Here is a 13,939-nt window from a genome sequence, read left to right as displayed (position 1 = left end):
AAATAGAGCTCCCAAAATGTAATTTAGTATTTGCCTCAAATGCAAGTTTGTTTTTTAAGTATATAATTGCATACAGCTAAACCTAGTAAACTTCTCAAGGAGCAAGTTAACATTCTGGCATCAAGGTTGCCAAATTAAGCATTTTCTATGTCACTGAGGCTGGTACCTCTTAGTAAACTTTGAAATTATTTGCAGATAAAAAGTAGGATTTCTCTGTGATTCATTGACAAGTGAATTAGTGGTACTGCCTTGATAATCCTTTTTCTCCAATTACAAATTGATAAGTTGTTACTGTTGACATGATCTAGCTTACATTAATTATGATCAGTTTCTTAGAGCTCCATCAACAACACCAAAATATCAAGACCCATTTTTCTTTTTTTTTCTTTTTTTTATTTTTATTTTTGAATATTGTTTTTATTCCTCTAATTGCCTTAAAATAATTTTTTATTAAAATTTATTTTTTCTCAAATCGTAGTTCATTCACACAGGGGTTATAAACACAGAAAGGCAGGATGTGGGGAAGGGAATGACACTGGAGTGTGGGTGTTCAGGGGGAATACAGATATCTTTCAGAACCGGGTATCAGCTAGGTGAAGGTTCAGGGGACAAGTCACTATGACTCTGCCTATGACTCGCTTGTCCTTATCTAAGTTGGTATTGTCTGCCAAGGCTACCTATTTACAAGGTCTATGACTATTTGGGCTGGTAAATTTCCACAAAAGCTGCCTGTTTACATTAGCTTATAGCCATCTGTTTCAATGTTTTTCCACTGAGACCCAAGACTTGGTGTTAGTGTACATGTATGACAGACCTATTGCTGATTTTAGGCCTATGGCTGATTTTAGGCCTTCAGTGTGTAATCAGGGCTGCCCGTGACATTTCCTCCCTTCTCTAAGTATAGAAGGGCTGTGGCAATTCTAAACTTGCGAAGGCTGGGATAAAGGCCTGACCTCCAGTATTTGAAGGGGACCTTGTAATGGCTCCAGTCTCCCTGTCGTTGTCCAGTGAGGCATGAGGGCCATACCCGTCCCAATAAGACCCATTTTTCATGTCACGGAATTGTAGAAATACTTGTGAACACTGCTGGAAATGCTAGCCTTGTGTTCTCAGTACAGTTGGTGAGGGTGACCTCCTCTCGACTGAGTGTTCTAGTTGAATATGTGTTCTGTAGTTAATCACCAAATTACCCTTCTAATATGATGTCGTTGTAGCAATGTAATAGTACAGAATATATCTGCAGAACTGCAGAGTTTTTTTTTTTCCCCAACCCTTGGGCTAGGGGACTGGAGCCAGGGGCCAGGGGCCAGGGGATTCTTCCCTCAGGCAGTTTATGATCCAGTGACTCCAGCTGTCACTGTGCTCCGCATTTTGACTGCTAGTGTGGTTGGTTGGTTGGATGCTCTTTTGGGTTTTTTGCTTCTTTTCTTTTCCCTTCCCTTTGCTTTCCTAAACAGGTTTTCACTGTATCCCAAGCTGGCCTCAAACGTATGATCTTCTCCTCTGTCTCCTGACTATAAAGAGTCATACCTGCTCCTGTGATACTTTTTAGATTCCAGATGTTTCACTCTAAGATTTTTGATTTATGTGCTTCTTAATTTATTTAAACTTCTTTCTGACACTTCTCTAAAGATAAACAATAACAATAAAAACCAGTTTCTGACATATTCCAGTCATATTCTGTATTCTCAGTGGCCTGGAGGGACTCATGTGCCAATCTCTGAATCAGTCCCTTGTGCTGATGCACGGACATCATTGTGTGGGCTACCCTAAGACTACCATCATGGCTGAAGATGAGACTAAACCCATCCAAAACAGGATGGTGGCACAGTCCATAAAGGGAAATGGCAGTGAATGAGGGTGAGCAGGTGGGACATAAACCAAAGCTGCAGCTGCCGTGGCTCTGTCTTCTTTCTGAAAATGACTCCAATGAAGAGATGGTTGTTATGTGGAGAAGCAGACCAGAGGAGAGAAGGATGACCTCTGCTGTGGCTGGTTCCGTTGCTGCAGCAGCCATGACTTAGTGAGTGAGCATGCATGGTGCACACAAAGCTCTGGCCAGAGCGCCAAAACAGTGCAATGAGTGCAAAACGTAAAGCTGCACTAAGTGGTCTCCCAGTACTGGTCACGCATGTGTCTGAAATGTAGTCAATGCTAAACTTTAATTTCATTTAATTTTAATTGATTTAAGTTTAAAAAGTTATACTTAGTTGTAAACAACTTTTAAGAATATTTGGGACAACTTAAGCATATGAATCTATTTTTCAGTTCTAAGTTTTATTAAATCTAAATGTCAGTCAAATATTTACAATGAAAATGTGCTTAACTTTTAAAATATAGTATGTATTTAAAAATATAAATTTATCTTTCCAAGATTTGAGATATATTGAATATATATATGAAATATATTGAGATATATATTTAAATAAATCAACTTAACTTTTTTCTAACTTCATAAAATGAGACTGTCAGTTTTAAATTACTGTTTGTATCATAGTATGCCTTGGACTGTGATAGTTAAAACTTTCCTAAGACATCATTGGAGGGTGGAGAGATGACTCAGCTGTTAGAGGCTAGACTCACAGCCAGAAAGATATCAGGGCCTCTGCCAGATACGCAGACATGTGTAGTAGCTGAACAGCAAAACTGTGTAAGATCCATAGCTTGTCAGAGTACAGCCTCCTGTGCCTGTACATACACACAACGGTGTAGTTTAGATAGTTTTAAGTTTTAGTAGGTCACCGAATCTAGATATTAATATCATTTGACTTTTTAAGTTTTATCTTATTTGTTATTAGAGAAAATATAATTTCTTAGAAAATATCAATAAACTAAATCAGTGCAGATAGGCGCAAACAGACGTTTGTCTTTGAATAGACGTGTTTGACAGTTCATGGCATGAGATAGTTAACCAACTTGATGTGTATAGACGAGTGATGGCCCCATTGCCCACGATGTACGGTCTCTGTGTCCCTTTTGTCCTCAGTAGGAAACTCGGACAAAGCTCAGTGGAGCCTTCAGTGCTTCTCGTTCTGTCCAGCCTCCTAATGAGCTAGAATATGGCACGAAGCTCCCTCCACAGCTTACCTCCTTCCTCTTGTTCTTTCCACCAGGAGGGGATTTCCTGACCTTCCTGAGGAAGAGGAAGGACGAGCTAAAGCTGAAGCAGTTGGTGAAATTTTCCTTGGACGTTGCTTCTGGCATGTTGTATCTGGAGGGTAGGAACTGTATTCACAGGTAAGGAGAATCTGTCAACAGCGTGTCCACTTTTATGAGTACAATCCTAGAAAACGAGCCCATTGTCTGGACTGCTACAATAGAGTCCCTCTATAAAGCTTATTTGTTGCTTTTTATATTTTGTGTGAAAGCATTCGTTGGTAGCTCTACAGAAACACTTGATTCGTCTCTTATAGTACCTACTCTAATTAACCTCTTAATTAGAATTTGCTTTATTGTAATCAAGCCTGACATGACCTGCACTGAAGCCACAAAATGGCTTCACGTGTTGCCCACTGTCAGTTTCCAAAATAATGGAAGAACCTAAGACTAGGAGAACAACTCCCTCTTTTCTTTCGTTGTGTTCTTTTCTTGTTCTTGTTCTTGTTCTTGCTTGTCTGAGACAGGGTCTCTATGTAACCTGGCTGTCCTGGAACTCACTACGTAGACCAGGTTAGCCTCAAACTCAGAGACTCGCCTGCTTCTGCCTCCCTAGTGCTGGATTAAAAAGGCATGCCTCCATGCTCAGCTCTGACAATAACTCTTAGCTGTGAAGACTGCCAAGGGTAAAAGATTTAGAACTGTCTTCTCAAAGGGAAGTTTAGAAAACCTCTGATTTTGCACAGTGGCCTGGTCTTCCTGCTTACAGGTTATGGTATTGTTTTTATTTTTTTAATATTTATTTATTTTATTGTATGTGTATGATGAGGGTATCCAGTCCCCTGGGGCTGAGTTTTAAATGGTCATGAGCAGCTGTGTGTGCGGACAGTCTGAGAGCAGTAAGAGCTCTTGACCCCTAAACCATCATCTCTCTAGCCCCTAGATTGTGGTTTTAGTTGTTTGAAGCTGAGAGCGACCTTTAAGATTGAGCGCAGTGCACCTTGAGACCTGTTGAAGAATTTGTGCCACATCTCAGATGTGGTTAATTAAGTGGGCATGAGGAAAATTACAAAAAGAGCTGGTGCAGATTTTATCTGCTGGATCAGAACCTCATCACACTGCATGCGCTGGAGGAAGGTGGCTGTCACGCCCCAGTGCCACAGCCCTTACCTGCTGGTTTCATTACTGCACTCTGCTGTTGACTGAGGTTTCTTATCACACAGCCTTGACTTGATACTGCACTGAGAGTATTGATTCTGCATTCTGACAAGGCAGCAAAATGTAGAATTACAGCAAAACAGTCAACTGCTATAGCACAGATTTAGAAGAGTGTTCAGTAATTTCTTTCCTTTTTAAAAACATCAGTGGGAATATTGTCTTCCCAGAAATTAAAATGACTATGACTAAGCCATACCACTATATTTCTGCCTTACTTTGTATGAAGGTGTGCCAAATCACCCTGTAGAGAATTTTAAGCCATAACAAACAAACAAGCAAAAGTAAACCAGATTAAAAGAATACTAACATAAGAGGTCTTGTTCCTATATTTTTTAAATTTTTTCCGAGATTTTAAGTTACTTTATGTATCAAACATTTTATCAGATTCTCTATAGTATCTCTTCTTAGGGTTTGTTCTGTTATAGGCCGTCTGTGGCTATAAGTCTTAAGTAATATACATCATTAAAATTACTTTAATAATTTGTAAGTTATCTCCAGTATACCGTGTATCCTTCCCCACCCCCATGCTGGGGACTGGACATAGGCCTCCTATGGAGTGCAGGGGCTCTACACTGAGTTCACTCTCAAGCCCTCAGTCCGGCCGTACTGATCTTTAATTTTGAGTGTGCTGCATTTGGTTAAATTGCTTAAATTTCATATTATTTGCAATGATGACATCTTGCAAGAGATTGACTTTTTAATCATTAGAATTAAAATGATTTTGGATTACAGATGGCAATGGTGTTTAATTTTTGTTCCTCTTTCTAAATCTTTACAATATTTCCTTTTCCATTTTCATATTTTTGCATGCTTTTGAAAACCATTCTTTGCTTGACTTGTCATAGCAGTTGTGTGTATTTGCTAGCTAGCAAGATGTTGCTGTTGAGCGTTTTGAACAGTGTCACTGAGGGCAGGTGTAAATAGGCCTCAGAGTTAATGGCAACCTTCACTGATTGGTTTTGGCTCTCTGTAGTATGCAATAAGAAACCCAGGGTCTCTAACAAGATTCGGTAATTGATTAGTCATGACTGATAATCATTAGCATAACAGCGCCAATTTAGTCATTCTTGGCATTCAGTAACCTTCTGTCTTTCATATACTTCTAATGTTTAATCTTTGACATGATTTTTCTAGCCTAATATTATAACAGTGTATTACTTTTCTGTGATCACATCCGTTGAGTTTTTCTAATGCATGTCTTATTTCCCTTGCTAATTATGAGAACGAGATGATTTCATATCTACAGCAGATATTGTTCTTTTTTAAACTGAGATGAATTCCGTTTTCTTCTCATTTTGCTCGAGCAATCTGTGGCATTGTATTGAGAGAATAAACCACTCTTCGCCTTGCATTTTTAAGTCATGAATTGAACGGTAGAGCCTTGTTCACAGTGCCAGTCTAGGGAGCTGTTTCTCTGGGAGAAGCAGTAATCAGAATGGAGTCAGCTTGCTATATAGTTAAAAACAGTCAGCACACATTATCAAAGAAATACCCAAGATATGTGTACTGAAATCAGAGGAGGTTTTTTTTTTTAATAATTTCTGATGGGGATATTATAAAAATTAATTTAAATAATAGAAATCATGATGAAATTGTATTATTATTTTTCAGATAATGAGTAAATCACTGAGTCTCATTTTTCTCTTCCATCCCAAATGGAGTTTCCTGTCTCTCCTTTCCTACAAGTCACTCCCCACCACCCCTCACGTTTTTACTGTACATGCATATAGAAACATAATGGTTAATTACAAGAAACAAAGACATTTATTTTTCTTACTGAGAATTTTGTGATTCTTAGCACTTAAATATCAAATTAGTACATCCTTGTGTTGTACTACATTAGAATATTTGATTTTTAAAAATTGCTATTTGAGTTGCAGATTTGAATAGCATTTTAAATTCACTAAGTAGTCTTTTGCTTGGAAATAGGACAGAACTTCCTGTAATTTTTGAAGTTTTTCTAAGCATACTTCTGCCATTTTGTGTTTATTTGAAGCAATATTCTCATCATTGGCAAAAATCAAAACATTAATAAACTCTGAAGTATAATAAAAATATTCTGTGTCCTGTAGTATCAAACATTCAGCCAATATTCAATTCTTAATAAATATAATTAAATTTACTTTTTAAAAATAAAAATACACAAAAATATTTATCTCATTAGTGTATACATTTGATTTAATTTTTAAAAATCATAAGTATTTAAAATAAACTTTATAAACTATCAGCTAATACTTGATATTTATCTGTAATATACATACCTGATATAGTAATTATATATTAATATGTAATATATTTATCACCAGAGACATTTAAAATTGCCCTAGGGTTGTGGAAACAGCTTGTGAGGCCCAATCTACTTGGATCTACATGTTAGTGTCTTATGGACAGACTACATTTGGACAGTCTCCCATTATTCCAGTGTCTAAGTATGCTCCTCTGTCTTGTTTAGGCTTTTGGTACAAGTTAAATATCCAGTGCAGGACACCAGATATGTTCTGAGTATTGTGGACTTTGTATAATGTACATTAAGCGTGGTGAGGCCCGTGTCTAAGCTCAGAATGTGTTTACATCTCAGAATGCACTTAAATGTGTTAGCGGAGGTAACTTCATGCAGTCTTTTGATCATGCCTTGCTTTGATGGCAACCTGACACATGAGGTGTGCGTAGAGCAAGCAGCTATTGACTCTTTACTAAGTACTAGCCACTCAATAAGGGTGCTAGTGAAGACTTGCTGAGGGTGGCAGTAAAGACTTCCTGAGGGTGTTAGTGAAGACTTCCTGAGGGTGTTAGTGAAGACTTCCGGAGGACAGTTGCTCTTTGTTGACTGGGGAAAACAGAAAACAAGCCCTGCAACACTGTCTGGCTCTTAAAGGTTAGTGAATGGGTTCTGAGTAAATCCCAGCTCTGGTTCTGTCCCAGGTCCCACAGAGGCTCTGTATGAGACTTCCTACCACTGTAAAGGCATCCATTTGGAGATGTGAGGCCGAATAGTGCATTGTAGGATGGTCCGACTTATATCTGCCATTGGTTCCTTTTTATAAATAAGAGCAAAGAGCATGCTGGAGCCTGTGCCGTATTAGAAACAGGCTCAGAGGGTCATGGTGCTTTATACTGCAGCTCTCTGTAATGGGAATGGCAATTCTCCTCATTTCATTCTCTATTATTTAGAGACCTTCTGCTTTACTTGTTAACTGAAAGCACAGGATGAACATGGATGTGTGATAGAAATAAGTACATGTGTATGACTATCTTATTCCAACATTTCATTATCATTTTGAATAAATTATATTATTTTTAGCTTTTAAAACAAGTTTATCACAGGACAGAGAGAACTGCTTGATAATTTAAATGTATCAAAAGTATATGGTCCTTCTTTAGTTTAGACCATTTTTCCTAGTGCAATATGGTATTTGTATCTTATGAAAATATCATGTGAACACCATTCTAAAAAGCTCCTACTACTTTACTCACTGTCAGAGCTGTGACTTACATTGTTTTAACTAAGAAACGTTAGTCACTTTCTCCTTAAAGTCACATGTGTAAGTTTTTTTTTCTGTATGAAAGGTGTTTTTTCATATATGAAAGTGTGTGTGTGTGTGTGTGTGTGTGTGTGTGTGTTTGTGTATTTTTTTTCCAAGAATGAAAGCTATGCCCCTTCATTTACTACAGTGAGTGAGGGCATTGGTCTGGGTTACTGTACTGAATGACTGGAGTGTCTAGCTACCTTCAGAGAGGAATATTTAGATAAAGAATGCAAAGAGATAGACTTTTACTTATACTTATTGGTAAAAAAGGAATAATCTATAGATGTGACGGTCTGAGGCAGGCCAGTAAACAGTCTGCAAGGCCTTGAGAGTAAGTAAGGAGTGAGAACAGACGTCCTCAAGCCACTGTGTCTTTGGCCAGTGCTGCTTGTCTGTGTTAACAGAATGATAGAGAAATTTAGTGATGCATCTTACTCTTCATTGTTTCTGACTTACATTTAGTCAGTATGTTAAGTAGTTAAGTACATTGGCCTTAGGGTGTCAAACAGGTGTTCTTAAGCATCAAAGACACTGCAGGGGGTAGGGTTGCTATTTTTATGTTAAGGTCTGCTAGGTACCACTGGGGAGCAGAAACTGCTTAAACACTTGCAAATTACCTGTAAGGAGGCAGAATATTTTCTATTAACTCAACAACAGAAAGTACAGCTAGACTTAGAAGTACTTGAGACTGGCAACTGAGAATCAACAGTGGACCAAGGTAGCTTCACTCAGCTTGTTGTTGTTATTTTCTTGTTGCTTCTTTCTGCTCTAAAGACCATGTTCCTGTTCTCCATAAGCAAAGGGCTCTGAAATGATATTTGAGTCAAGATACCCTTGTAGGATTACCATACCTACAGGTTACTGTATGTGCTCAGATTACAAATTCCTGCCTATCTTCTTGTTTTTATCAATAGTGTATCCAGACAGGAACTGTCTGCAGGGTCACACTTACATAAAAGTGGCAGAGCCAGCCTCTGGCTGTGAAGACCCTGTTTTCAGGGGATGGGACCCAAGCTAAGCTCCCCAAATGGTTGCCACAGACTGAACCTCACTCTGACTAAAGGCTCCTCACTCCCTGCCTCTTGGTTTATTCGGTTGGTACCATTTATCTCTATAGAACAAAGTGAGCCAGAAAAGAGTAATTTGGGGGTTAGAGAGATGGCTCAGTGGTTCAGAGTTTTGACTGTGCAGCATTGAGGGTGAGTGCTCCCATCCCAGCACCCCCTAACAAACCAGGTATCTTTAAAAGCCTGTAATGTCAGCTTCTAGGCTCCAGTTCCAGTGCCTTCCCTTTTCTGGCCTTGATGTGCAAAACGTATGTACACCAGCACTCACATGTTCACAAACACATGCACAAATGATAAATAAGTAAAATCTTAGACAGTTCGTAATTTGGCCAGTTACAAAGTCAGAGTCAAGGAAGAATCGAGATTACAGAAGTCAGAGAAACTAGGAAACACTTAAATTATGTATTTAGAGATACTTGCTAGTTTCTTCCTTTATGAGTCAATCAGTCATATGGCTTTTAAAATAAAATCATGTGGGTTATGAAATAAAAGCATTTAATAAAGTTGTTAGACCAGATCTTGTAGAGACATGGTGCTTTTCAGTCCTTCCTGTTCTTTATCCTTCGTAGGAGGAAGTAAAAGTAAAGTGCCCGCCCGCATGGTTGGTATTAGAGTGGGTACTTATGCTCTACTACTGAGTAACAGATGTTTTTGTAATTATAGAAAAATTGGGCTTCCTTGCATTTTAAAACTGGCCTTTTAATACTAAACTTTTGTACAGTTCCATTTATATAATTTTGGGGACAGAGTTGTTCACAGACATTTCTGTGAACACTTTAAATGAGCATTTTTTCACATAGCAGAATAAGAGCGACCTTTGACACATAATAAATGAATTAGTCAATAAAAGTTTCAAAGTATTGATATCAGATAACTGATTTCACTCATAAATGTTAACCTTTATTTGTATTTTTATTTGTTTATAATGTGTGGATAAAGAAAGAATTAATCTTATCTAGTGGGTACATGTATAGATTATACATACACAGTCCAAAGGAATATCTGGCTACTTTTTTCACATCTTGAGACACATATTGGTTTGTCTAGGATAGAAATGTTTTCCCTTTTTTCTATAATAGAGAACAAACATAAAACAAATTACTTAGGAAACAGAAAAGTGTACTGACTTTTCCAGTCATCTGTTAAGAGGATTACTAATGCCTACCTCGTAGTCAATGATTGTGAGGTTTAATCATAGTAAGAGGCATAAAAGCCTTTCTAAAATCTAATTGACTATAACATCCAGCTGCTATCCAGGTGTTGAGGACAAAGGAGTTGGATACTAAGACATCTTAGAAGATGGAAAGTGAAAGTATTCTGATCAAGAGAGGGATTGACTAACGATATTCTAGTTAAAAAATAAAATTAAATAGCATATGTAGCATAAATGTAGATGATACTGAAGACCTCCGCAGAGGGGAGACCCTCACTCAAGTCTCAGAAAGTCGCGACCACCCAGTAATCTGCTCGAGACACCGTGCACCAGAGCAATTGCGAGGTTTATTAGGGCGTGACAGCTAGCTGCTGGTCAATTCGTATGCCCAGCGCAGGAGCTGAATTGACAGCCAGTTTGAAAGGGATTTTTAAAGGGAAAAACCACAAACCAAGGAATGGGGAGGGGGACAAGGGGTTGTTAAGGTGGCAAAGGAACCCAACCTACGTGAGTCAGGATCAGGTGAAAACTCTCTGTACGCTTATCTTTCTCAAGAATGTGGTCCTGCCCTGTTACTTCGGCCTTGCCCTGTCACTATGATTCTCAGCTTGGTTCCACCTGGCTAAATTGCATTCTAGCCAGTTTCCATAACTAGTCTGTCCACGTTCTTAACTTGCTTCATGCGTCAGTTTCTCCATGTCTTTATAAAGAAAGCCTAAAGAATATTTTATATGTCTAAAAAGGATTCTATATACCCAGTATCTATAATTTTTCACTCTACAATACTCATACTGGAGTAACAGGACTGTGGGCTCCTACTGTATCCACTGCAGACATGTGACGTGCCAGAGCTTGTTGGCTACATATGCTGCTTTCACTCTGTTTGCAGGGCCTAGAGAAGGAACGGACTGCGATGTTGAGAAAAGCTTTTCCAGTGTGTCTGCCTGCTGATTACTGTATGGAAATCTAGTAATCTCTTCTCTAATTTGCCCTTGTTAAATCCTTTTTCAGAGATAAACTGAAGTTCTCTAATGAACCACTCAGGTGCTGCTGAGGGAGGGTCTGTAGTGAGGCAAGGCGGTCTGTCAGTCAGTTGCTGTCTTGTTCTGCAGTGATGCTGAGAAGAGATCACAGCCAGATTTCTGATCCAGTGCATCAGATATGTCACCCCTGCAGCAGCAGGAAGCATCTCACGCTTTCATAGTCCTCATTTGATTCCCTGCTTTCCCTGCGGTCTCTGCCAGTGTAAGAAAACATGATCATGTTCTCGAACCTCCTAGATTTTGGTGAGAAATGAGAATAGGCCTCCAGACTTTGATCATACCAGGATGCAGTACTCACCTTCCACAGTAAAACACCTGCAGAGTGAACATGTAGGGAGCCTGTTCAGCCTCCGCTAGAATGTGTACTGGTTTCCTCTGTTCGTCTTGATTAGTCCTTAAGTTCTTCTGCTGTGTGATTAGTGTACAAGAATATCAGGAGACCTTTAGCCAGGAGGAATGGGATTGCAAAAGGTATGGATTACAAGCTACAAATATATCTTTTTTCTCATTTTCTAACAGGAAAAAGCCAGAGAATAAGAGCCTCTGAATAGTTTAGGAAATTTTTAGAGTCTATAACAAAAGGGTCTGAGAACCACTTCCAAAGGGTGTTAAAGGAAATTCTCTTTTCATTTCTGGGTGCAAAACAGATGTTTCCAACAATGTGATCAAAACTCTCATCTTTGGACTGCTTTTTAAGGTGGCTTTACATATCTCTACTGGGAAACTCTTGAGAGGCTGAGCCACATGATATTCAAGCACAGTGCCTAGCATGTAGTACAACCAAGTAACTCATACATAAGATAATTAAATGGGGGTTAAGTATAAAGGAATCTTAATTTTTTATAACACAAATTACTCTTGATCTTGATATTTATGCTTTATGATATATGGTAAAAATAATAATAAATCTCCCTGATTTGTTCCAGAGAATATACTCAAAATATGATCTCCTGTTAAAGCAATGAATGCTTTAATATGCAAGAGGTAAACCATGGGAAGTAAATTAAACAAGATATCAAAATTTAAATATATATACATACATATACATACACATAGACATATTCATATGGTCAGAGTTGTAAGAGTGGCCCTTGTGGTGTCTTAGTGATGGTAACATTTTCAGAATGAAGGCTGTGATGACGCCTCTACACAGTGATCCACATAGGCATAGTCATGAGTGCCATGCCCCACTTGTTGCCTCTCACCTCACTCTCTAATACAGAGAAGTATAAAAGTCTTTATTCACCTGAGATAATTGGCGTCTCCGAGACTTACTGCCTTAATCTGCTAATCCAGGCCTAGTCTGGGAAGCTTCTAGCATCCATACTGTCTATTCTAGGCCTAGAACTTATTCAGCCTCTGAGAGTTACTGATGAGTAAGCTCACCCTTTCTATTTCTTTGTGAACTCTGACTGGCTGATCATCTCAGCTGTTCTGACTCAAATTCCTCTCCATGCTAATCTGGCTTCTCACCCCTTCTCCTGAATTGTTCTACTTGGCCTCATACTAGCTCTGGCAATTTGTTCTAATCTTCTCGCTCCTTCTTATTCTCTGGTTTATTCTGTCTCATCTATGCCTGTTCTCTTTCTACAACCTGTCCTGTACAACTCACCCAGTAAAACTGCCCCTTCTCTCCTCCTCCCCCACTTCTCTCTCTCTTTTTCTCTGTGGTACCTCTTAAGAGGTGCCTCTTTTTCTTGTCTCTTCTCATATTCTATTCTCTCTGATTCGTCACTTTGCCACTCAATTAGACATTACATTGAAACATGGGTGCTTCCTTCTACAAACTAACTTTACCTTCATTGTTTGACATTAAAAACGTGTGTACTGAGGGCGTGTCTGTATTCCAGCCAGAGATTAAAGGTGAGTGCTAAGGGCTGAGTTTCCATAACTAGAAACAGGTTTTTGTTTTTCAGTAAGTAACACAATCTCAGGCTTCATAGTGTGGTCAAATATTCTGCAACACAGAGACTTGCTATGCAGTGGACCATTATAAGCCTGGTCTTTTGACTGTGAGTGCAAGCTGTTTGGCAGATTAGAGAGGTGGCTCAGCAGCTAAGAACACTTGCTGCTCTTGCAGAAGACCATGGTTCAGTTCTCAGCACCCACGTGGCAGCTCACAATCATCTGTACATCCAATTCCAGGATATCTGGCAACCTCTTCTCAACTCCCTAGGTCCCAGACACATACATGATGCATGTACTCTCATGCAGGCAAAGCCTCATACACATAAGAATAAATCTTATTAGACATAGAGAAGTCTAACTAAGATTGGTAGGAGCATTTTCTCTGTGTTTCCCACTGTTATCCTTTACTGCTTTCAATTTATTCTATTTGAATCATTATAACAGTACAGTTATGTTAGTATATGAAAGTAAGCTTTATTAAAATGATAACATTTAATAAACACATTTTAAATAGTTATAATATTTTATGATGTTTAAATAACATTTTATTTTAGTGTTAATAAATAAAATGTTGCATAATTTTAATTTTATTAAATAAATATTACAAATAAGTATATACTTTAAAATTTAAAAAATACATTATTTAATAAATAATTAAATGATACTATTTTCTTATTTTTCATGTGGGAATATCAAGACTGCATGGCTTCTGAAGACATACTTAGTAGTGACACTGGACCTTAGCTAGAAACCTTTGAGGATGGGAAGGTGGACATCTGAATCCCTACTCTAGAACTTTATCTTCAGGGACAGTTAGGTATTCTAGCTCAGTAGTACACAGGTCTTCATCTCTCCTTTGCCACTGTGGGGCAGGGGCAATGGCTGGAAGAAACACGAGAGGACAGAAGCAGGCTGAGCTCCCATAAG

At 38.5% G+C, this 13,939-nt stretch overlaps 1 protein-coding gene across 3 annotated transcripts in view; it reads left to right on the top strand.

The window, feature by feature from the left end:
- Fer (FER tyrosine kinase) overlaps positions 1-13,939 on the top strand; it is a 263,815-nt gene that overhangs the window by 180,012 nt on the left and 69,864 nt on the right. For all 3 annotated transcript variants that reach the window (XM_028755701.1, XM_028755700.1, XM_028755699.1), the window contains exon 15: positions 3,114-3,237. In XM_028755701.1, coding sequence (XP_028611534.1) covers positions 3,114-3,237 — 124 coding nt within the window. The remainder of the gene's footprint in view (positions 1-3,113; positions 3,238-13,939) is intronic.

This window comes from Grammomys surdaster, unplaced genomic scaffold (assembly GCF_004785775.1).
Source record: "Grammomys surdaster isolate TR1022 unplaced genomic scaffold, NIH_TR_1.0 126076, whole genome shotgun sequence".
NCBI classification, from domain to species: domain Eukaryota; kingdom Metazoa; phylum Chordata; class Mammalia; order Rodentia; family Muridae; genus Grammomys; species Grammomys surdaster.
This window is presented reverse-complemented; position numbering and strand designations above follow the sequence as displayed.